General features: G+C 41.8%; 1 protein-coding gene across 5 annotated transcripts in view; it reads left to right on the forward strand.

The window, feature by feature from the left end:
• Window positions 1-25,527, forward strand: part of ARHGAP6 (Rho GTPase activating protein 6) — a 348,894-nt gene that overhangs the window by 167,295 nt on the left and 156,072 nt on the right. Inside the window, exons 1-2 of one of the 5 annotated variants that reach the window (XM_068920678.1) lie at window positions 8,403-8,420; window positions 8,537-8,598. The exons of 2 other annotated variants lie outside the window; for them this stretch is intronic. In XM_068920678.1, coding sequence (XP_068776779.1) covers window positions 8,554-8,598 — 45 coding nt within the window. In that variant the 5' untranslated portion in view covers window positions 8,403-8,420; window positions 8,537-8,553. Of the gene's footprint in view, window positions 1-8,402; window positions 8,421-8,471; window positions 8,599-25,527 lie in introns of those variants that run through there. 2 more of the 5 variants (XM_068920675.1, XM_068920667.1) reach the window with 2 other exon arrangements.

Genomic DNA, 25,527 nt, shown 5'->3' on the forward strand with positions numbered 1-25,527 from the left:
TTACGTTTTCAGCAATGTGCACAGGGTTGAACAGAAGTCGTCCTGAGTTAGTCCATGAATCCTCTGGGATAAGGTATTAATCCACCTTACTTGGACTTAAAAGATAGGCCTTCTCCCTGCAGTCAGTTCCCTCATGTTCTCTCCCTCACTCGTCGTGACAGGTCAGGGGAACTTTATGCTCCAGTCATTAAGTGATTGAGGTTTCTTACCAGAAGGCAAATCTGCTTCGGTGCTACTGCCACCTCTAGATGAAAAACAAAGATAAGACTTGTAGCCGGGGAAAATGATGCTCAAATTTACTCACCGCTGCCCTAAGTCCTTCAAAATCCGTATGCTGAAATTGTAACCATACCTGTTCTTCAGAGCAAATACGGACAGTGCATGTAAATTGCCAGAGCGTACTGTAAAAATAGTTGTTGGTAACTCTGTGGACAACCATATATACAAGTTTTAAATACCTCGTGAAGAACTCATAGAGGACGTGAGCTTACTGCATGTGATTCCGTTTTATAAATACAAAAGAACAGACGTTTCAAAAAGCCATTAATCACAGTAATGGGTAGAAATTTGCCTCAGTGGAAAAAGCCAATTTGCTGGGCCTCAAATATTTTATTTGCAGCTCCTTGAATCCACTCGAACTGAATCCAAGAAAACTATCCCTGGATTGCAAGCAGGCTGCACAGAGACTGTGGGTTTACGACTGTGAGAAAATCCTTCTGGGCTGTCCCAGAGTCCAAGGCCTGCGACTGACTCAGAGCCTGTATCTTTGGTTAAGTCCTTCCAATGATCCAGACTAAGATCTCATGACACTGAAAATTTTGGGTTTGCATTTCCGATGCGGGCTGCCCGGCAGGGCTGGGCATGGCCGGAGATGGCCCTGGCGTGCCGTCTGCCGGTGCCCAGGCCTCAGGGCTTTGCAGGGCTGTGGCAAATCCCACTTCTGTAGCAGTTCCCAGGTCACCTCTCCGGCTTCCCGCGGAGCTCCCGGAGGCTGCCACCCCGAGGGAGGTTGCGTGGCAGCTCCTCCAGGGCTGGAGAAATGGGTGTTCTCGTCCAGCTCATTGCTAGCAGCAGCAGCAGTGGTGGCACCCAGGCAGACTGCTTGGTGATTTGTCTTTTCCTAGCTCAGAAATGCCCAAGAATTTACAATTCACAAGAAATTTTAAAATGGGGGCTTTCGTCTGAATCGGATGAAAGTTAAATTTTGAAAAACAAAGTTCCTTGTCAACTGGAATACTAGTTATTCAACCAACTCTGTGAATACCATAAATAATACCCCAGTGCTAATTTATAGCTAAAATTTAAAACGTAAGAACACAAGTTCCATCCACTTACATGATCCCCAAATGTTTATTTATCTCAACAGCAAAAATGTGATGTCTGTAACTTCATCACATACCGCCCAAAACCTATTAAACAATTACTTCACTTGAACAGGCTTGTTAACATTATGAATATTATTATTGTTGGTCACAAGAAGCTTGGTCTTGTTCCTGTCTTGAAATAATTATTTTTACTCTGTAAAACTGGTTTATAAATTGCAACATTAAATCAAAATATGTAGTAGTAGTATTCATTTTTGGAAGATTTTGTTCTGTGATCATTATTCTGCACACTAAATGGATTTTAAAACTGTCCACAAAACCATCTTGAATAGACTTTAGGTATACTAGAGAACGCCCTCTCCCTCCCAAATTCTTGTAAAATATCCACATAGTAAAGATAGAAGTCCATGTTGCTCTCAGCTGTTGTTATGTGTTTCTATTTCCAGTCAGAGAGAGCAAATGATGTACCTTAGGCTCATTTGTTTCAAGTTAGTGTTTTTGTTTTTCTTCTATGGGTGCAATTTCTTTAAAAGTCATATGTAATGAAACAAAATTGTGCTTTTCTCTCTCTACAGTTCTCAGAACACATTTTAGGTAGAAGGATAATTGATATTGAGAGCTCAACCCAGTAATGTAGCTTTTAGTGAATGTGAGTTGCAAGGAGATAAACAGAGAAGGAAATACATGGAGAGCTATCTACTCTCAGGAACTAGAAAAATCTTCCAATGGATTGTTGTTTCCTCAAATGTGTATCATTGACAGAAATGAAACTTCACAGGTATTTTGTGGCCTGTATGTATAAGCCTCTTGAGCTGTTTTGAAACTCTAAACCTGGAAGTTATGTTTGCTTCCATTTATTTCTTTGTTTCTATTTCTTCTTTTATTCCCATTCATTTTGTTCCCTTCCATTTTCTTCCTGTCTGCCTTTTTAGCTTGTTCCGTCAGCAAGGAAAACCCAAAAGGAAAAAACGTTAGTCCTGAAATGCTATTGTTTGACTTCATATGAAGCAGTGAGTGGTTCCATTTGTTTAAATCGGAGCTTTTGAGATGAGAGAAAAGATGGCAGGATAACAGTTTGCTTCTTTTGCAGCTGTAAAAAGTGAATGAATTACAGTGACCTGCCGGGCAAATGCTAATCTTTGGTGAAAAACTATTTTATGTTAAGTGGTAGGGTCATATTTTTGATTTACAAGTTATTAGTTTGGAGTTTGAATTTAAAGGTATTATAGTGAATGTTCACTGATGCTGGAGGTGGAGAGTAATATGCAAACATAAGGAATGCAAAGTAATTTAACTTTCTTCTAAAATATGAATCTTTTAGATTAAAGTTCTTTGTCAGACTACTGATAATGGGTCGTACAGTCATGTGCATTGTCAGAGAACAGTGACCTGTAAATTAACAGTATAGTGATTTATTAGATGAAAAAAATAGGAATATGGTTGCTAGAATTAAATACCGGAGTGAAATTCTGGTAACACGGACACCAGTGCTAACACACTGCTGGATTTCATTAGGGAAAAGATTTCACTTGTGATTTCTGTGTGAGTTGTGCCTTTCTTATATTGGATACATACCGGAAAAGCTGGTTTTGGCCCTGGGGCAAGTTGTCTTGAGTCTCACCTTCCCCTGCGGCTGTTCTTGCATTGCTGCAGCCTCTTCGCAGATGGAGGGGACCTGACCAGGCACCAGTAGCACTGGCTGTCCTGCCACTGGGGATATGGGGAGGAGCTGAGGGGAGACTCTTCCTTTCTCTAGATCCTTACTGTTGCCATTCCTAGGAAAAAATGCTGCTCCCGCCCCGCTGCGCAGCCCAGCTTACAGATCTGCATTTGTGACCTGGAGTCCAGTGTGCTCGCTGTGGTTTTACAGACTGAGACGGTGCTGGGCTGTTACGTGGGTATGCAGTAGGTACCCTTCGTTCCTCTCAGCTTGGCCGCCTGGTGCAAGCATCAGATAGATCAGTGTTGGTGTTTGGGGAACACAGGTTGCTTTGTGTTTACTCCCTAGGAATAAAGCTCCAACTTCCTCTCCACCCCTATGAGCAGCACTTGTGCAACTGTGTTTCCTTGAGAGCTATAACAGTGTTGTGCTCTTTTGGTATATCAGATCTTATATGGGGGGGTTTTGGAGACCTCCTAGAGAACTGCAGTGACCAAATTCTTTTTACGTAGGATTTATTGGTCTCAGAAGATACATGTCGCTGTTGTGAAAAAGCATTCCCAGGAGTGGGATGACGCTTCATTCATCATGGGCGTTAAGGGCTATTTCCCTTAGTCCTCTTAAGAAGTGGTGAGAAACTACCAACATATTTTCATAGCAAATAAATACTTTTTCAAAACTAAAAAATGCTAGTTCAGAATGCAGGATTTCTGCAGTGTTAGCCCTAGATCTTGATTCTTCACTTCCCAGTTTTTGTTTGCTTTTGATTTACTTGTCTGTCATCTTTTTTCTCTCTCTTCTTTTTGGGAAATAGGCTTATGTTGTAACTGACCGAAGGAGTGTTTGGCTAGAATAAGAAAAGTGCTAATTCCCTAGGGAAGAAGTGTGCTGCCAGTATCACTCTTGGCCCTGGTTCAGCAGCCACAGAGGAAAGTCTTTTCCAGATTTGGAGTTAGTTCTGTGAGGAAGCTGCATTCATATGCTATTAGGAGGGTCAAACAAAACAAGACCTCTATCCTTGTTTGCAGCTTTTTCACCTGAAGATGTAGACTGTTTTTTTCACCAGGTGAGTACCATAGCCCCTGCTTTTTGGAATGAAAACACTCAAGATACAATTAAGAACTTTTCTGAAAGTCACAACATGAGATTTAAAGGCTGGTCTCAGATCTCCCAGCTCCCAGGGTGGGCTTCCTCTCACTTAACTGTAGACGTCTAAAGGGCAGACATGTGAATTAATTGTCATGGACTCCCTGTAGAGAGAAGTAGGCACTTCTAGGGAGCAATGTATTTGACCTATTTTAGGTGTCTATTTGGGATGACATAAATTTACATTAGATGTGTCTGTTTCTTCTCATTGATGGAGAGCCTTGGGTGATAAGCTCAGATGTAGATTTTACATTGTAGATAGTTAAATTTAGGTGAGACAAATCCATCCACAGTTACTGCCCTAAGGAGCAAACTGACTTCCCTCCCATAACAGGGTAGATTTGGAAACTTTTTTCCCGCCTCATTTGATCTGACATCAGACAGCTTGAGTCACTGCTTCCAGGAGCTGTGTCAGAGAAGTCGCTTCTCCCCATAGTTGTTTCCTCTCTGCAATGGAATAGATGGTTTCTTTTGTTTAAAAGCATTAATGTTGAGAAGGCACTCTGTTCACAGTGTAATACTGGAAAAGCAAAAACTGGCATCATTAATGATCAGCGCAGCAAAATTCAATTACCTACTAGTTCCCCAGACTGCTATATTGGGAGCAAATAAATTTCAGCTGAAACATTATTCATTCCTTCTTTGCTGTTGTCAACAACAAATGATAAATGGAAGAGAAGGAGTGAAGGTTTTAGTATAATGTGTACTTTTATATGTGTAAAGCATACACTACAGCTTCTTAACAAAGCAGTGTAAGGAACAACCACAATGAGAATCATGGGAAGTATAAAAATGTGAAGAAGCAGTACGTCATACAAGGGAAATGATTTAAAGTTTGTTATTTTTTTTTTCCGTGATTGCGCAGCCTTGGAGTGAATATACAGGAAACAAACTGTTATGCTTTGTCTTACCTGTCATTAAGAGAAGCTGAACTGGAAGGTTCACACTTTCCAAAGTGATTGGCATGCATTCATTGGGTAGCCATTGTCAGGTAAATAAGGGAGGAAGGAAATTTGGAAAGAGCAGAGAGGAATTAGCAAAGAATGTGAAAAGAGAAGGAAAAGGGTGACAGAAATCCTATGCAGAAAGAACTGCTGTGAAAGATCTGTCATTTAATCCCAGTAGGTAAGTAGCTTAAAATAGGGAACGACAGTAAGCAACAGAATTACTACAGCTCAGCCTGTTACTGCTCATTGCAGGCCTTGGGCCTCCAAAGCCTTTGCAGTTTGAAGTCAAACGGTCCCCTAGCCACCATAAATACAATTTACGCTAACATATTTTATTCACAGCCACAGTAACTTGCTTTGGAAGTCCAGAAAGCTATTGTTTCACGGTCTGGCCTTTGAAAACACCTTCTGTAATTAGCAAATTAAAAGCTACTTTCAATTTTTGTTATGAGGTATGGAAGAATCTTGAACTGCACTATTACATTTCTGATAGCTGTAACTTACTAAATCCTTTAAGATTTTTAAAATGAAAATATTTAAAAAATCTGTTCTCCCTATTTTTTCATATTGCACAGACAGAAGAAAACGACATCTAGTAAGCTTGTACCTTTCTGGGTTGACAAAGCCCTCCAGAACTGTTACGTTTTTGCCCATAACTCTCTCTTTGTCACTGTAAAAAGTTCTCCTACTCTTCCTCCTTGCATATTCTTTATTTTCCGTCTTAGCTAAGCCAAAGTAAAAACCTGTTGCTGCTGAACAGGTACTTCCATGCTCACCTTTCTTCTGCCCCCAGTTTCCTACTCCCAACTAGAGAATCTCCTGCTTTCTGCTGTGCCAGCTCTGGCCCTTAGCTCCCTCTCCAGTGAGCTGGTCTAGCCTGTTAAATGGGAGGAAAAACTCTGCACTGTTTGCTGTATTAGTTTGTGACAAGTACCAAAGCAGACGCAAGGGAAGCAGTGGCGGCACGTGGCTGGGAGCAAAGGATGGAAGCGGAGCAGGACTTAACAAGAGCAGGACCATCCCTGCTGGTGGCAATGAATTGCTAGATCAGCCTAATTCAACTTGCAAAACATCACCTTTATTTGTTCCCCTCTCTGGCTTCTCCCTCTGGTACGTTCTTAATCTTCTTGTCATTTTGTTTTCTCCTCTTTCCTTTACCACTCTCTTTCCTCTAAGTTCTGCATCTCTCCCTTTGCTGTTTTTTTTTGTCTTATCTTTTTTAGCCTCAAGTTTTAGAGCTCTGATCTCCTTTTCTTCACACATTTCTTCTGGCTGCTTACTGAAACATGTCCCCTCACATTTTAATCTGAACATTTTCTAATGTTTGGCGTTTCCTTTTGCGTTGACCACTGTCAGAAGACATAGATAAAAAGGAGGTCTGAAGCTATAGTGCTTGAGGGTAGAAATATTATAAGCCTCTCCCAAATCTTGTTAGTCTGCTTTCTGTTACTTTCTGTGGTCAAATGTCATACCTGCAGAGCAAAGGAAAAACAACAGTTGCACTACATGATACCATGTAGAATTCTCAATTTGAAACTAGCTCTTTGCAATAGAAAGCGGAGCTTCAGAAATATTTCTCACAGTTCTCCAAAGAAGGGAAAATAAAGCACTTGGCTCTTTTTTTATTTTGTTTTCCTTTTTTTTTTAATTTTTGCCTGCCTGCTTTGAGATCCTGATGATAGGAAACATTAGAAATGTAAGGTTTCTTTCTGTTGGGCGCTGCTTTCCAACACATACTCTGCAATTGTTTAAATACCTACCCTGCCGCATTTTCCAGGAAGGGGAGTATCACAGATTGTTTACCCAAGAGACAAAAATGGACTTCATGGATAAATGCAGATATTCCATTCTCTGGTCCACACCAAGGTTAACTGATACTTACTTCCCTAACCACGGGAACTCTTAAAGGTCTTTTCCTCTGCAACAGGAATTAAGACAGATCTGTAACTGGAAGCTAGTTTGATACAGCACAAGATCACTAGTGCACATAAAAACTTTGGCTGAAGTAGTTTGTCTTTACAGCATGTATTTTGAGTTACTTTTTAACATTATTTTCTGAAAAACAATTTTTTTTTTTGCAGGGGCTATATATTACCTTTGTTTATAGGTAATGCAACGCACTAGTAACTAATGCTTGCCTAGACTGTAGGTCTGAAACAGTAAAATTAATTAATTTCGTATACCTCAAATGGCAGTGTAATAAGGGAACTTCCTCAGAGAGGAACTCGGACTAACTGGGAAAGTTACCCTTGCAGCAAAAATTTTGATAAAGCATTCAAAAATATTTCAAAAGATGCAAGAGGGCTTGGGAATTCATCTATTCTGTCCCCAGCCTAAGGACAGGTCACCCTTCTTAGGTCATTCCTGGCTGAAGTTTGTTTATGTGTTTTTTAAACACTTCCATTGGTGGAGATGCCATTATCTTCCTAGGCAAGTGAAAGAGAAGTCGCTTATCACACAGTAGGATACAGAGTAGGAGGTTATATAGTAGATTATGGTAGAACAGCACTAGTAGAACAGCAGGATCAGTAGCGGTATACTGGCTCGTAGGGCAGTCGCAGAACGCGAGGATAGCGCAGCAGTAGAATATATAGAATTATAACACAGCAGAATACAGTTTTCCTTCAGAACTTGTTCCACTTTCTACAGTTTGGTAAACATACGTCCACAGCATAATTAACATCTGTGCAGTAGCGCTTCATTTCTCAAAGCCTGCGGTGTTTGGAGCCAGCCCTCCCAAATCACACAGTATAAAGATATATTTTAGGAGGGGAAAAAAAAAAAAAGAAGTGATGGTGGTTGGGGCGGAGGGGTTATTTGCTCCTCCGTCTTGAACCTTTAGGCTTAACTAGGACCTGTGGTTTTTTTTTTTTTCTGTCTTTCTTTTCCTTTCTTTTATTTTGTTCTTCCTTTTTAGTTCTGCCTCGCTGCGGGTCGGGGTCTTTTCCTCCGGTAAAGGAAGCCGAGGCTGTTCAAGACCCGAAGCTGGGGCCTCCGGGACCAGCCCGAGGTGCTGCGGGAGGCGCCAGGCGGCCGCCGAGCGGGCAGCGCCGACGGGCCGGTCCGGTGCAGCCCGTCGGGGCTGCTCGCTCCGCGGCCGCGGCCCTCGGGTGTGAGGGAGGGAGGGCGGGGAGGGGGAGCGGAGGGTCGCCGCCGCGGTGGGGCAGCCCCGCGGCCGCGGAGCGGGCTCGCACGGCCGGAGGGCGGAAGGACGGCGACCGCCGCGCCCCCAGCGGCGGCGCCTCCTCTCTCTCCTCCCCCTCTGCCGCTGCGCGCCGGGAGCGGGCTGCGCGGGGGCGCAGTGGTGGCACACAAGTCGCCAGCAGGGCTCGGCTGTGGGCTGCGCCGCGCGGAGCGGCGCGGTGCGGGATGGTGCGGGCGGCGGCGGTGGCGGCGGCCGGGCGGGAGCCCCGCGGCGTCTCGGCGGCGGAGTGAAGGGCGCGGAGGGAGCCCGCGCCGCGCCGCGCCCGCGCCCATGGGGGACGCGGTGTTCAGCGAGAGGCCGCCGCTGCGCTACGCGGTGAGTGCGGCGTCCCGCCGCGGGGTCGGGGCGCGGAGGTGGCCGCGGGCGGGCGGGCAGGGCTGCGGGTCCTTCCTCCCCTCCCCGCCCCGTGCCCACGCGTGTCCGCCCGCGTGCGCGCGGGGCCCTGGAGCCACCGAGGGGAGCTGCGCGGGGTGGGGGGAGGAGGTCGGTGGAAAGGGGAATTGGGGTCCCGCCGGCAGAGGGTCCCGAGGAGGAGGGCTCCTCCCTCGCCCCCACCCCCGTGTGTGGGTCACGGCCCGCAGCCCCTGCCCCGCCGCACCGCACGCAGACACACACCGCACACCCGCACCGCGTGCACCCACACCTCGGCCACACGCACCCCCCGCCACGCGCGGCTACCCCATTTAAAGCGCAGGGGACAATCTCGCCGTCCTTCCCGCTTCTCGCGTTTGAAAAAGTGCGGGTGAAAAAAAAAAAAAAAAACAGCGAAAACCCCATGACTCCCCAGCCATCCCTCCCCGCAGATAAGCGGGGAATGCGGACAGAGACCGCGGTGATGGGCGCCTCCTCAGCGTGGCGGTGGGGTGGTGGGGCGCAGGTTTCCTTTCTGTCATGTGTACGTTTCGTGCCTTGGTGGAGGCGATCGGGAAATATTTTTTATGTTAATAAAAAAGTTAAGGAGTGCCGCGACTGCTCAGATGCCCTGAAGAGGCTGGGCTGCAGTCTGCGCAAAGCGTGATGGTTTAACTTCTCAGGAGGCAGCTCCTGGAGCAGAGACACTTTCTCAAAAGGTCTTTTAAAGAAGGCATGAGAATCTCTTCCAGAGTCACGTAGGAAATTTGTCCCTTTTCTTCTTCTTGCACGTGGACTGGATGAGTGAATCACCAGTGCCAGAAGTGTTCTCAATAACTGGTTCCTACACAGCTCCTATTGCACTTTATGTGATAGCACTATATTTTATTATTTTGTTCACAAGATCCTGTGCTGGTAAAAAGCCACTTCCTTTCTGCTAGCCTTATTAGGAGCATTTTTTTCGGTTGCTTAGGCAGAAAAAAAAAACCTCATAAAAACAACCAACTGCCTCCTCTCCTAAAGCCATAAACAAATGCTAGCACCAGTAAAAGCATACAAGGTATGACACTGCTGATGTAATTAATGAGTAATTTTATTGCAGTTGATGAAGTTTTGTGGGAATTGTAAGTCCGAGCAGACTTGCGTTTCTAGTTCTGGTGAATACAACTGCTAGCTAGCGCTGCAGGGAAGAGTCTTTATCCATTGGGCTGGGGCGTTCACTTACATAGCAAGCTGCGATGTGTTCTCGCTCAGTTCAGTTTGGTTCCTTCGGTACTGGTCATTCATTTAAGCTTCTTGTTTTGCCTTTTTTAAACCTGATATGAACAGTCTAGAGTAGAAGAGCACTCTTGTACTCCCTCAGCTATACCTGTCCCTCAGTACGCTCAGCTCCTGCAGGAATACTACAGCTTTTAGAGGCAGTGGCAGATTGTCTAAAACATTCACATAGAAGCAATTAGCTTTTTGTATTAGGTATGGGTAGTGATAATGAATTCACTGAATAACTAATTATCATGCACAAATTAATAGGAACCTATTCTTTTAATAGGTTGGTTACCCTGTTCGTATTTAGACACACAGTAGATGAAAAGCAGTGATGTCACATGCTAGCTCCATGAAACTTTTATTACTTCCTGTGATTGTGCTTGTCAGTCTACCATCAAATACTACTTACAAACACTTTATTGCTTCTGTCAATTGGGTATCAGTCCATTTTCTTGCCTGCAGCCCGCAGCAGATAATGTATTAAGTTCAGGTCAGCAGTCATGCAGAGAAAAAAGCAGGATGGTCAGCCACATCTGATGACCATTACCACTGTTACAAAGCCACTGTTCTTTGATTACTCTGTATTACAGCAAAGGGGAAAAAGTGCTCCTTGGAATATTTTGATGTTAGTAGTAAATAGCACTTGCATTTACATATAGGAGGTAGGTGAACTCTGCAGATGATATTATTAATTTTTTTGGAGAATATGGGTCCAGATACTATGCATAATGTATGCATATGCTTGATGTTAAGCCTGTAAATAGTCTACTTGAAGTCAAATGCTTGCTGACCTGAAGATAAGTTAGGCCTTTAGAGCTTTATTGGATTGAGGCCTTAGTAATTATTACTTAAATGTAACTTAGTACCATTCTTTTTAACTTTGAAGAGTTGCATTGTCTAAATACAAATCAAGTTATTGGATTGTTTTGATAACCATGAAATAAAAATTATACTGTGTTATAGTATTTTAACAGCAATTAATTTGCTGGCAGAACAAATTATAGTTATTCCTGTGGTGGGTTTTTCTTCTGCTTTTTAGGACTGATAATTAAAGTTTGATATTTTTTATAAAAGTGCATAAGGAGGCATCGACGTTAGCTGGGCTCAGGAGTGTGCTTTTGAAGCGAATGTCCTAGTCATGCCCAGTGCTGTGCTTTGGGGCAGCCTTGGAGCATGGGAACTGGATTCTGTACAGATGAAAGTAAGGTGGACGATATGCTCCAGGAGCACTCCTGATGCTGTTCAGTCCCTAGCGGGTGTTCAGTCCTCAGGACCAAGCCAGAGTTAGCCTGAATGTGAACTTCTGAAATTCATATACTTTGGACATTGAATCCTCCATACCAACTCCTTTGCTCTGCTCTGCAAGCAGTGCAACATGGTAATGTAGCCATTGCCTTAATCAACCTGGATGCCAACTTGATTCTGAAATTTCATAGTATGTTTGCAAGCATAGTTTATACTCATGGAGAGTTAAATTTAAGACTGTAACCTCTATTTAAGACTGTTTTATCCGGTGTATGCTGATTTTGAGTGAGATGACTGACAATTATGCCTCAGTTATACTCTAGGATAAGTGCTGATGTTGCATCACCAAAAAGCTTAGATTGGCGAAGGGGTCATTTTAACTGGTTGAAATGTTCTTCAGTAAAAAAGGGGTTAAAATAAATCAGCCAGTTGAAGGAGAAGAAAAGTATCTTACCAAAGGAGAGTAGGTGAAGAAAGGAGGGTTACACACTTAACATGGACAGAGATGATTTTTTTTTCTCAAAAGCTATATCATTTTATCAGCCCAGAGAGCTCGTCTTCCTTTCTGGTGTTTATATCCGTATAGTATTTTAATGAAAGCTTGCAGACAGTTATTCATATTTCACCTCACTATATGCTGCCTAGCCAAGCTGTACCCTTTAATTTTTATGCCTAGGTTAATCTAACCTGCCCACTAATCATCTTTGCTCTTCTCTACACAATTCACTCTGATTTAGGGGCTATTTTTGGTGTTGTTAAATGGTGATATTAAAATCTCCAGATAGTCCAGGGACTTTCTTCAAATGATTAAGTAAAGGGGGATGGTCACCCTCCTGACTTCTTCCTATTGGTTCCTAAGTTTGTGTGGAATTTTTTGCATCTTAGCAGCAGTTGAAAAAAAGAACAGGTTCATATATTTTAGCTAAAACACCAGTAAACAATACTATACTTACATTACTTTAAGGAATCCATTGGCAATTTGAAATATAGCTTTTTACATATGTGAAGAAGAGACTAAAAATAGCCTCAGGCCTTACAGGACCAACGGGGGAAGCTTGAAGTATGAACTGATTTGGATATAGCCATTTTAATCAACTTTGTCTTGAAACATCTAGCAGAAGGATTTCCATGAAGGGAGGGGACGTTTGCCCTGACAAGGAAGCTCTGGCTGTCTTTAAGCAGGCAACAGGAGAAAGCAGAGAGGAGCTGGGCTTTGGAAGTGGCTGTCTTGACCTGTGGAGTGCTGTAGAGGATTATTTTGAAGCAAGGAGGCAAGAGGCTTCCTTGGAAAAGAAACCAGGAGTTCTGCCAGGTTGAGCTCTGCTATGTACTGAAAAGGGGAGACAGTTGGGTCTGTAAAGGGCAAAGAGAAGGCATAAGTATGAATTATTTCAAGCCTCTGACTCTAATATGGTACTGAGGTCACCTCCAATTCAGATGTCATCCCACTGAATATTTTGAGAACAGACGAATTTTTCCTTGCCTCTAGTAGCATTTGGGGTGTTTTGTTGTCTTGTGTTTTGACTCAGTCTGTGTCCAGTTGACCTTCTGTTGGTGTGGCGTGCAGACTTTCTGTTTGTTCATTTTTACCATCCTAAATTTGCTGCCCTGTGTGGAAGGGAGAAGGAAACAAAAGAAACAATTTGCAAGGGAAACTATGACACTGGTAAACCACAGAATGCTTTCTGGAGCACAGAAGGAATTAAAAAGAAGATCATAGACATTTTCCTCCAATATTCTAGTGGTAGTAATGTTAATTGTTACTTGTAACAATAATAGATTACAAAATAATTCTGAGTGGAATTGGTGGTCAAATAGGTGGTGACACTGCAAAACTGTAAACTAGAACAGTAAAAATGTGTTTGTGAGCAAGAGCCAAGTACTGACATCCTCTAGCCAGTGGATTTGACTCTTTTGCAGGAATCTACAATCTGAGTTGCTTGTCCTTCTGGTTTCAAGACACATTGCCTGATGACTCGAGCCTTCAGCCACTCACAGATTTTAACAGGAAAATTATGTGCCACAAGCAGACCCCTTTTATTACAGCGATTGTAGCAAATCCTACAAGTAATTTGTCTTACAGGGATAATAACGTCAACTTCCCTCATTTTCTGTAAGGCAACACGTTGAAGAGGTGGCCGCAGGGCTGAATGAAGCTTGCCAAGACCCCTCGTCCAACCCGCTGGCCTGCTCTTGGCCCATCTTTTCAACGGGGCCCTTGAGGAGCGACCTTGACACTGTACAACTTGTTATCATGGTTGTAGGCTGTTCCAAATTGTTTTCGTTCTTTGGGGCATCCCAAATCCTCCCCCCTCCACTCACATTATGACAAAAAGCTGGATGGCCCTTTAGAAAAGTAGCTGCTGTGAACGGGCTGCCTTCACCTAAGCTATTTATCTGGTTTCTCTCTCTTCCCAAGGGCCCTCCAGAAAGAAGCCGCTTAGGAGAGGACCAGACCAGGAGCCTGACAGTGCACATACAGATTAACTGTACAGTACCTTTGTAGTCAGCTTTGGTGAGGAGGAAGACAGGCCATGGGTTTTAGGCTCTACTGGATGCTAAACTAAGTTCTTGCCCACCCAGCTGTCTCTGCTCTAGAGAAGACAGTATTATATCGTTTAATATTCTGGGTACTCAAAGGCAGAATTAATTGGTTCAAAAAAGGTAAATCACCCTGTAGGTTTTGTTTCAAATTAAGAAACTGAAGAATATTTTCAACTTAATCAGATAAGCACATTACAGAAGAGGCAGTGAACGGCAGAGGAACGGTTAAATGTTCATATTTCTGGCACCTCACTCTCCAGATTTATTCATCAGGGACATGGGCTGACTTCATGCATGTAGGACTTATTTGCTAAAGAGCTGAGGAATACGATTTGCGATCACTGTTGAGCCCAAGCCTTCATTCTTCATTTGGGTGAAATTCCCATTGACAGCGGTGATTCATGTTACAAAAGTGTAAGCATTTGGAAGGTGGTTTTATTGCTAAGCTCTAAGGAACATACACGAATATAGGAAACGAGCACATTTTGTCACTCAGTAGTGAAGACCAAGGCCAAGCTTTGACAGTAATGGAATCTGAAGTCAGTGTATCCAGCTCGTACCAGCCATGCAAAGCAGTGGTGAGTTAACGCTGAAGAGCCAGGACAAGAGGAAGTGAAGAGCTCTCATGTGTGTCACAGGCTCTTAGAAAATTGCAGGAAGTAGATTTCAATTCAGATTAGGTCATTTTTTTACAGTGCTTGAGCTCTTAATGTATTCCTGGGGCTCTGCACGCGCACGTGCATATGAATTTCCTTGTCCTCAATGATGGCAAGTCTAAATATAGATGTGGGGGTGTGTTTGTGAGCCAGAAGGAAGGATGGAGGCAGATGCAGATAAAGTTTGGCAAGGCTTTTTAGGTCAGGTACAGAGCTGCACTGATGTGGTTGTATTAGTCTGTCCCCAGACACTGAGTGGAAATAGAGGTGATCTTAAGGATACTAGAAGTGGCTCTTCCTTGTACAGATAGCAGGAGGTAAAGCTTCCCTTTCGTTTGATTTCTTTGCCTGTCCTCATATAGCATAATTTATCACTGCAGCAAAATTGCGGTTCTTGTAATAGTACTTACAAAGATGTTGCTTAATAAAACTATGTATGATTTGAGCTGGAGGATAATTATTGAAAGAGACATAGAATCATTTAACTGATGCAGCTGTCTGTCTCTGGTACTACTTATACTTATTACATTTCTCTAATAGGGGATTTAATTAACCAGTGGTAGCCCTTGTTAAAGCTGGTGTATGAGTAAGATTTCAGGCTCATAATACTGTGGAAGACTGTGCAAGCAGCAAGGTCATGTGTGGCTGAAATCGGCAGCCCGCGGCAGTCCTGGAAGGAAGACTGGCCGTGCAGCTGAAGTGCAAGAGAAGAATGGGGTATCTTGGGCTCTGTCATGCCCTTCTTTTGTGATTTTGAACAGGGCACTTTTACTTGCCTTTTTTTCCTTTTTTTTTCTTTTTTTCTCTGCTGTGAAAATATGTCTCTTCCTGAAAGAACTGGTGAGTGGAAATCGATGTGAGTATTTAGGAGATGTTCAGATGTGCAGGTGGTGTGACAGAGAACTATCCGTAAGTAAAAATGTTGGACTCCATCGGGTAGATATTTTTTTCCACAGACTGATGCTTTGTATTTCAGTTCCATTTGCTATAACGGTTTCGAAATTTGCACTTGGCTTTTTACATTTTTTTTCAGCTTGAAGAGTGAAGCCCTGTAAATGGAAGATGATTTAGGTTGCAGATATATTTAAACAGTTAATTCTGCTTCTATTTATCACCAGGTGCTGGTTAGTTTCCTTTTAAGCCCTACTGTGCTTGCAAAGGAGGTGAGGAAAGAATTATGAGTACTTTGGGAGGTTACTTGCTTGTGATATTTGTTTCTATTGACAAAAAATAATAAAATATTTTTCCTAGCCATAGCTCTTGAAGAAGCTAATTTATTCAAAATCTAAATTTCAAATGAAAATTAAACCTAAGAAACAGCCTATTTTACATGACGTGCTTACAAGGCCTTTTTGAGCACTTCTGAACTTTTTCTTTCCTTTCTCTGCTCAGTACCTCTGATTGTCATCCACTGGTTAGTATACCCATGAAAACGCTGTTCTCTGCTCTTGTTCTAATGGAATATCTGTTTCTGTAGCAGTAGTATAATTGAACTCAGTGGCTTGGACAAGACATATTCAAAGTTCAAATTTCATACTATTCCTGCCTTTGTATGATATTTGAGACTACAGTCGTGGAAATGAAATGGCTTTTTCTTGTCTAGGGAATAAAGGAGGTGTGCATACATTGTATTCCTTACAAAAAGCATCTGAAAACCTTTCTGTAGCAAGCCTTGCCTGACATATCCATGTGGTTCACATTCACTTTCTCTAAAGGGGTGTCGACTCTTAAAGCTCCCTTGGGGAGAAGCCTGGGTCTTATCAAGACTGGCTGGCTCAAAAAAGAAAAATAACTAATGTTTTTCTTACTAACAGTTACTATCTAAGACGTTATCGACTGTGCACAGTTAAAAGGATTTCCTGAATTTTTTCTCTACTAAATCAAAAAAAGTGTTAGGAATTGCTAATGGGAAATCGGATATTACAGCAGTACTTTTATAGACTGCAATAGTGTTTGGTTGCTAAAGGCAACATGAGTAAAGCTGGGTCTGTTCAGGCTGTGGTGCTCTCAGGTATGCAGAAAGAGTTAGGTGTTAATTACAACTGCCGGTAAGGTTGCCTGTTGTTACTGTAGAGTTGGATGCTTTAAATTTTTGTGGCAATTTCAGGCAACTTTGGAAATGGTACTGGGGCTGTCTGATATTTCAGTGTACAATTGAACTGGCTATTTTAAAACAGCATTTTATATATGTTTTTGTGTGTTACTTTTTCTGTATCTGATTAGCAATCATCTTTGCTACGTTGCCGTGAAGGCAGAGGATCCTGTGATCGTACGTTTATACTGTACTGTGTAATTCCACTGAATTACAGCCGGTGTTTTTGTCTATTGTGAACAATCAGCATTTTTAATATCAAGCGTCTTGAATGCGTGGCTAAGCATGTCTTAGGCACCTGACATCTAGTGCTCAAACTTTGGCCTGAGTGTCTGTATCTCTTGAAATTTGCAGTTGTCTTGTCTTGGTGTTGATAAGGATATAATATTTACAAAGGTTTACTTATTTAGAAAGCTTATTGCACTAAGTCTGGATTGCCAAATTTGTTTTAGAGGTATACATTTGGTGGTGTTTAATATTTATTTTCCCCTTTTACTCATTAGTCTGTAAAAGTTCCTGTTACGCTCATCTATACATGACAGCTTATGGATTCAGTATCAGTGCAGGCTGAAATTCTTCTAATTTGAGCGGATTACTCTGTGTTTTTCCAGTTTGTTCCTGTTAATAAATATCCCGAGGCTTGCAAAGTAATTTGTTTTTTAATCACAAAATGTAACATAAAATCTCAAGATAATCATTTCATAGGTAGATATTAAGCCTGCTCAAAAACTTGGAAATATATTCGTGCTTTCCTGGTGGGGTCTTGCGTGAATGTAGTACATAGTGTTATCTGCATGGAAAAAAAAAACATATTGTGTAGGAAGAAAACTGTAAGTACTTGCAGCCCAGTCCTTGTCTTGCTTAAATATGTGACGGGTCTGCAAACAGATATTCAGTCCAGCTTTGTAGCAGAAGCCACACCATGTATTTCCCTTGGCAAACTGTTTCACATTCCAGTGACCCTCTGGGTAAACTGTCCTTTAATTGGTACCACGGCCTTAAATATTTCATTTTTTTTTCCTCTGTGATAAATTGTTCCTGTCCTGTATCATTTCAGGCTGTCGTTAATATTTGTGTGTCATGATTATGTATCCCTTTAATGGCAGCTGCACATATTGAATGTTGGAAGTACTTCCCATTCCCATGAAAATTATCTTAAATAAAAGCAAATGAGTGATTTATTTTAGTCCATAGTCTGGTACTGAAAAACTTGTGGCAGGACTACAGAGATTTTCTTGATTTGCAAGCAGAGATCTCTGTGAGTAATTGGGGAAACCCCTGAGTAGCTGATTGCTTCTTCTTCCAGATGCCTCTTTTTGTGGTCTTTCCTGTGGGACTTTCATATTCAGGTTCATAGCTTATTCCAGCATCTGAGCACATCTGGACCAATGGGTGCAAACAGGTGGTAGCAGAGAAAAAACATGACCTGGCTTTTTGCTGGAGGGTGGATGTCTTTCAGAGTTGCAGCTGCTTGAATCTCATACTTTTGGTGCCCTCTGCAATGGCTCAGAAAAGCAGGGGTAGGAGTCATGACCCAGATCCTTTTGTCTCATCCTATATGAGAAGAGGTAAGCACGAATGTGGGGAGGGTCTGATCCCTGAGGAACGTTGTACCCCTCCTGCGGGGGATGTAGGATCTTCAGGTCTTGAGAACATGTAAGTATCTTGATGATGTTTTCACAGGCAATGTGTGTGACTTACATCTGCATAGCCTTTCAGCATCATTTGGGTGACAGACAGCTGTGTCAAGCAATGCGTCCTAGCACTTCTGCTTAGCTCAGAAATAGCAGACGACCCTTCCTAGTGGGGAGATGCTGAGCTGTGTCCTTGTAACCTCAAGGTTAAATTGCATTGGTGCTGCCTGCTCGGGACTACTCCTGAACGAGCGTGGGAGGCTTCTGCTAGTGGAGATGCACTACCATATCACAGCTGAACTTTGCACTGCTTACTTCCAGTTGCTAGTCATGTACAAAAACCTAAATGATCTGGGAGCAAATAGCAAAAAGATTTCACCTAGTCCCGTGCTGTGTGACCTCACGAGTCAATCCTGTTCTCAGCATGTCCTGGCAATTAAAGGCACTGAGTTTTTCCCCGAGGCAGTTTCTTGTGCCTCTCTTTCAATAGTGAACTTCTGGAAACTGATGGATCCTCAATTTGTTGAGCTTCAGGGCATATAATTTTTTCTTTTAGGCAAGATTAGTTCTGATGCATGGTCCTGAAAGGCAGTTGATTCTGGGCTGCTTTGTTTGTTTATACGGGGTTGCATGATCCTGCAGCTGGACATCCTAGCTGGAAGATAGGAACTTGCTAGTGATTGGCTTTGTTCTCAGAGCTGATGAGGAGCATCAATAAAAATTCCTCTATAAATATTTATGGAATCGTTCTGCATGTCCTTCTCCTGAAATGTATTCAAGAGGTCTGATTTAAATAGACATAAATCAGAAATTCAGCCTAAGGCCACAGGAAAACAGCCTAATTAAATGTGAAGTTGAGAGCTTTATTTCCTCCTTCCCTACTTACTTCCAGAATGCATCTGCATTTTAGTCAGGATTTTCCGTGCACTATCAAACAGCCTATGTGAAGCAGTAGCAAATTCTATATTTATGGGAAGTTAAAATGATAAAAACTTTACAACAGAGCAGAATTAATCTTCATCAGAACCACAGTGGAGGAGAAGAGGTAAAAGAGGGCAGTCCTTTGCTATATCTGTATATTATTCTGTCAAATGTTTTTGTACTAAATTTAACAAGGAGGGTGTGAGTTGCCTGCATTTATTTAGAGCAAAGATGCTATTGTCCTTTCTGATCAGCAAATGATTTACCCTCTGGCTAATTTGTGTTTTGGGGGAAATCTTCTCTCCTGTTGGTTGACTAATGGAGAGTAGTCATGCCAGTAGAGGTCATCCATCCTTTGCAGTTCTTCTTTAGTTATTCAATAGTTCCGTAGTCTCTGAAAGCCTTGCTTGATGTGAGAAATTTGGGAGTCTGTTTATTGAGCCTTTCTGCCTGTATCTGGAGAATTTGTTTGCTGTCCGTGGTGCCTATGATCAATAGAGCCATGTATTTTACTGCTAAAGAGCTAGAACAGTATTTATGACCGTTAAAGCGAAGCTGTCACAATGTGCCTAGTGTTTATAAATTAGACTGAATTGGTGCCAGGATTGTTGCTCTTCCTGCAGTGGGATAAATCTGGGCTTTTCCCACAGTGTGTCACAGCAAATAGTATTCCTTTTCATTTAGTGCACGTCCATTAGGCGTTTAAATTCATCTAACTCTGAATTTACATTGGTGCAGACTTTCTGAAATCTAGGTAAGCAAAGCTTCTAGTTCTGTGGCTTTAAATATGTTTTAGTGGCATTCAGACGCATTCTAAGATGTGATGGGGGAAAAAAGACACTTTGGATTGTCAATTTTATTGTCTTTCAGTTACTCGCAGAGCTCCCCAGCTGCATTTAAAGGTGTCTTTTCTAGTAGCTAGTCCTTTAAATTTAGCCAGCTGAAAGGTCAGGTTGGGTTCTTTTTCAAGCATTGCTGCTAGTACAAAAGACCTAGTAATTGTGACTGTGTAGCAAAACTCTTTTGATGCTGCAGCAGTCAAACTGCTCTCCAACTCCTTTTTCTCTCTGCAGGGCTGATAAAGGTTAAAGGTCAGGATTTCTGTCCATAGAGTAAATAGAGAATAATTGAAATACACGCAGAGAGCAAATCTGCAAGTGTGTGTGTGTGTGTTCCCCCTTCCTTCTCCCCCTTCCCCCCCCCCCCCCCCCAGTCTCTAAGTATAACCCTAAAGTGTTTGACAAGACATATTGCTGCCAGGAAGTCATTACAGTTTTAATCTGTGGCTATAAATATGGTACCTCTTACCTTCATGTATATATAACATTAAGCAGAGTTTGCGTATATCTTTTTTTGGTTTATTCTGTGCCAGTTGTTTAAATCATTTGCCCTTTATGTAGAATTTATGCCTGAAAAAGGAATTCCAACTGAAGAAACATCATTGAATTCCTTTCCTTTAGTAACCTGCTCCTCAGTATGGCTTTCTGTTTATTATTTTTCAAATTCTTTTAAATTCTATCTCCCTCAAGAAAAGGAGAAAGTGAGCCATTATGAAATACAGATGGTCATCCCCAACAGTTTTGAGAAGATTTTATCCAAAATATGTTATCAATCCAGCTAATTCTGTACTGTTTCTGGTAGAATATTTACACCGTTTAATCCGTTCTCTAGTCTGCACTACATCTTTGACTTTAGAAATAAACATAATGCTATTGACTATTGATAATTATTTACTTTAATGTCTGAAGTTTTGCAAGTTATAGTTTGCCTTTCACTAAAAGTCACAGGAAAGAGCAGGATTTTCCACTTCTCCCAGGTTTGTATGTGTTCACATTAATTTGTTAACCCATATTCTCCAGTATAGGTTTGTCAGAATTCTGTCGAGAGTCTCATGCCGTTCTCTTTCCTCTCAATCGTATTTCCTCTAATCTTGCAGGTCTAATTTTACAAGGTGGGGCTCGGTTTTGAACCTGTCCATACCCTTCAGATTCACTTGTAATCGAGAACTTCAGCTATAAAAATGTAGAAGATGATTGATGCAAAAATAATTCCCTCTTCCTCCCTCCTCCTCTTTTCCTGTCTTTTATGGTTTGTCATCGGATTGTGTTTGTGAGTCTTGTGTGTTTGAGAGACTTGGGTGTTTGATCTCAGATATAACACTGTTCTGTTAAGAGCAGTAGGCCAGTCTAAGTCAGGTTTTCATTTTACATGGATTAGTATTTTGCTTACAGTATATATTACAAAGGCTCTATCTGATGTTTTCTGAAATGCTGTAACTTTGCTCATACTGAAGTCTGGAGTAAAACACAGAATCACAGAATGGCTGAAGCTGGAAGGGTTCCTCTGGAGAGCATCCAGTCCAACCCCCCTGCTCAAGCGGGGTCCTCTAGAGCTCTTTGCACAGGATCGCGTCCAGACGTGTTTTGAATATCTCCAGGGAAGGAGACTCCACGACCTCTCTGGGCAACCTGTGCCAGTGCTCAGTCACCCTCACAGGAAACAAGTTTTTCCTCAGATTCAGATGGAACTGCCTGTGTTTCAGTTCATCACTCAACACAGTTCATCACTGAAAGCAGACTTCAGTCATTACTTCTGAAAATCCCAACATTCAGGAGCCTGCTTAATAAGGGTGAGATTGGTTTCAGTAGTCTTATGATTCCTCTTGTGGTCCTTGTTTAAAATAAGTGTTTATCCATCTCCTCTTTCCATTTACATTTTTGTATTTCCTCTCTCCTGCTGCATCATTCTGTGCTTCTGCGTGCCCTCTGTCTCCTGCCTGCACAAAAAATCATATATGGTACTTCTTTCTTGCATACTGACATCTGAATAATCTGTAAGAAACTATTGCGTTAACTCATAGCTGAGTTAACTGAGGTTTGTTTTAGATTCTCTGCAAGCTCAGATGATTTTGAATCTGTTTAGGGTTTTCTTTTGGTCAATTTTTTTTTGCAAGTATTCCACCTAGTAGCTTGCATCTTATAATGAAAACTCAAATTGTAGAGTAATCAGTCTTTTTCCTTTGCTAGAGTGCATTGTATGCTGATGATATATTCTGTATAGTTATTACATCTGAAGAAAATGTACTTGATGAAATCCATATTTTAGCTCTAAAGAATTCAGTAAATCTGTTGTGATCAGAAGACATTTGAATCCTATTGCTGTTGCAGATCTCATTAAAACAGTGTATCTTTAGACTTTCTATTGAAAGCCGAGTGAGGGAGCGTAACACTTTAAAGGAGTCCTTTCTATAGAAATTGCGTTGGGACTCAAGGGCTGGAAAAAATCCTATCATCTTGTGAATATTTGGTGAACCTTGAGTCTTCTCAACAGACTTGGTTGGTTTTCAGTAGTCCTGGAGGTTGTTAGCTTCCAAAGACTGCAGCTACACTTTTGTTTTCTCAAGAACAGCTGAAGAGCAAGGCTCAGGGATTGATTTCTAAATACATATAAAATTTTCTGGCCTATAAGCACCCCTGTTGACACACCCATGTAAGTGAAGGCCAAGCCAGAACGCAGACGTACCTTCCCGCCATGTTAGCGAGGAGCGATGCTGAAAGAAAGAAACTTACTTAGGAAAAGAAAAGCTTGTAATCGTAAGTGTGTCTGTTTTATATCCTTCTTGTGTGCATATATATTACAAGGCATTAGTTGCATGTTTGTGTGCGTTTTAATGCTATGTTTATGTGTATACTGCTCTCTTATTTCTTGTCTGTTGGAAGTGTTTCACTTGAGGTTATCCACAAGATTACCCACTTACCACACTATGAAATAGTGTCATTGGCATGGTCACCGCATGAGAGAGGGAAAGCCTCACTGGCTGGTCTCTCAAGAAAGTAACAGAAAACTCATTCTCTCTCACTAGACGATATCTCAGCTACCTTTCTGAGATCAAGTTCTGTTATCCATTTTGCAGCTTCTTTGTGAAGATGGACATTTCTTTAAAAAAGAGCAATCTGTAAAAAAAAGGCAGACGTTATGTTAACTTGTATTTTGTACACAAGATAGAAACTTGCATGTTGCCCTGCAAGGTTAGGTTTGCTGACATAATACCTAATAGTGACTTCTCGTTGGTGTAGTACATTCAGTGTTTGTATTATTTAGCGTTCACCTGAGGGTTTTGGATATTTATTTTTCTAAAATCCTTTTCTTTAAAACCCTCTCTTTTCAGTGGATAATTTCTATCTTTCAAAAAAAAAATTCAAATAAGAAGGAAGAAAAAAGAGAAAGTTGCAGTTCTGACAGCAGCAGAAATAATTGCAGTAGTTCTGGGAATGAAAAATTCAGCATCTTGGAGAAAACATATATACATACATCTCAACACATAAAGCAAATAATAACTTATAGTAATGACAGTGATGGATTTAACTTCTGTTCACAGCTGTGCTTGCAGGAAGATGCCCTATCTACAGCACGTAGGCTGGATGTGATTCATAAAACAATTTATCCAGAGAGTTTCAGGCCATGTAATTATTTCAGCAGCCTGCTTTCTGCTACCTTCTTTTTCATGCCTGTGTACCTCTTCCCTACTACAGGATCAAAACTGTGTCTATTACTTGACACAGTTATGGGGAGAGACTATGATGATCCTACAAAGCACTTTATAGTCCCATATTTTTACATTTGTGTCAGGAATGTGTGGTAGTTTCATGACTCCCTCACGCTTCCAAAGGCTTATACTCTCTTAAATGTATGTAAGTCAGCTTTCCTAAATGACAACTGAAACATGTACTTCTAGTCTTAGGAAATCCACATAGGTGTAACTTGAGCATTGAGAAAAGGTGTAAAATGAAAAAATAAAATTGAAAAGAAAAAGCAAACGAAAAAAGGAAGCTATTCTTGCATTTCTTTAAACATGTGTATGCCCCCTATTACTTCAGTATACATCTTCTTCCTGTTTGTAGTATCTTAGATTCTTTTTAACACTTGCAGTTTACTCTATTTCCTGGAGACTTATGCTATCCAACACAGCTGAGGGACCAGAGGAAGTGATCTCTTGACTAATTCTATTAATTGTTGTTCCCTAGAGAGTCTCTTTCCTCCTTAGAAAGCATGGCTACAGCAAACAGTAAAAGCACTCTGGAAACAAACTAGTGCAATTATTACGCGTTTATTATCATATGTTTGGTGAATTAGGAGGACTAATTCTTTCCCCAAAGGCTTCATGGAAACTTGTTCACATTGTCTCTGTTTTGATGCGACTGTGTCTTTTTATCAGAAAATCAGCCTTTGAGTCTGGAGTTCTTCATATGTGCTCAAAGCTTGAAAGTAATTTCTTTAGAACGAAAATATTTGGAAAGTTTAACAAAATTCCATTTGACCAATATCGAGGAATGTAAGACACCAGGGGACCTCCTGGGTCATGGATTCCAGCCCCTTTCTATTGCGAGCAGCTGTACCTAATCCCCTACATAAATTCAGCAAGCTCTATCTTAGAAGTGTTTTTTCTTCAATCTTATGCCTTCAGTTGAAGGGCTCTTCCAAAACTCTGTGACTAATAGTAACCTTTTCATAACAGCCTAAATTTATTCTTGTTGCAACCTGAGCTTTTATCTTAAACTGCACTTGTGCTACCCTGGTAGCTATCCAAGTTTTTCCCGTTCATTTTGCTTAGCTGAAGAAGTGAGCTCTTTCTTTGCTCCCATAGACAACTTCATTCTGTGGATCTACCCAGAAACTCTGCTTCATACTTGTTCATTCATTCAGGTGTGGACTTTATGCACAGGGGAAACAAATGACTGCCTGGGAGAGCAGACTAACAGGAGCTCAGATCATGGCCTGAAGTTGAAGGGAAAATGCCCTCTGTCCCATGCCCTTCCCCACCCCAACTATAAATGGAGCCTAAGCTCAGCAGTTGACATCCACATTGCGACATTCTTCATTCGGATGAATGCCACACTCTGGGACTTTCCACCTCCCATTTTCCCTTGCATTTCCCGTCTTTTAAATAGATGCCCTCATCAGCTTTATTCTGCTGTCCCTCTGAAGCAGCATCTCCTAAAAGACTGCCATCTACTGTCTCCAGAAGCAGAGGAGTAGGGGGAAGCTGAGTGCCTGGTCACTGTGTTTACTCTGCTGGAGTTTCTCTTCAAGGATATTTTGTGTGAGTCCTGCTTTGGGGCCGGAAGAGGGAGAGAGGGAGTGAGGAGTTGGCAACTGGAAGATGTGGGGCATGAAAAAGAAAGGAGAAAGGCAAAGCGTTCATGAGAAAGAGGAAGATATATACCTGAGTAGACCTAGCTTCAGCTCTGTCCTGTTGTGCTGTGGTAAGTGGGGGCACAACCCTCCCCTTGTGCCAGTGCATTGGCAAAGTAGGCGCAGGGCTTTGTGTTCATAAAAATTCCTTGCACTTGGAGTAACAACCGTGGAAGAAGCTCCTAGATGCCTTTCTACTGTGTTAAACTATAGTAAGGGAAATAACAGGTTGTTAGGACTTGTGAATCTGTTGCTCATGTGGGCAAATTTCTTCTTATTTGCACCACTACTCCTGTGACAACCTCTATCGATAGCTGAATGTGAGGGAGGTCTGCAATTTTTT

Source organism: Struthio camelus, chromosome 1 (assembly GCF_040807025.1).
Source record: "Struthio camelus isolate bStrCam1 chromosome 1, bStrCam1.hap1, whole genome shotgun sequence".
Taxonomy (NCBI): domain Eukaryota; kingdom Metazoa; phylum Chordata; class Aves; order Struthioniformes; family Struthionidae; genus Struthio; species Struthio camelus.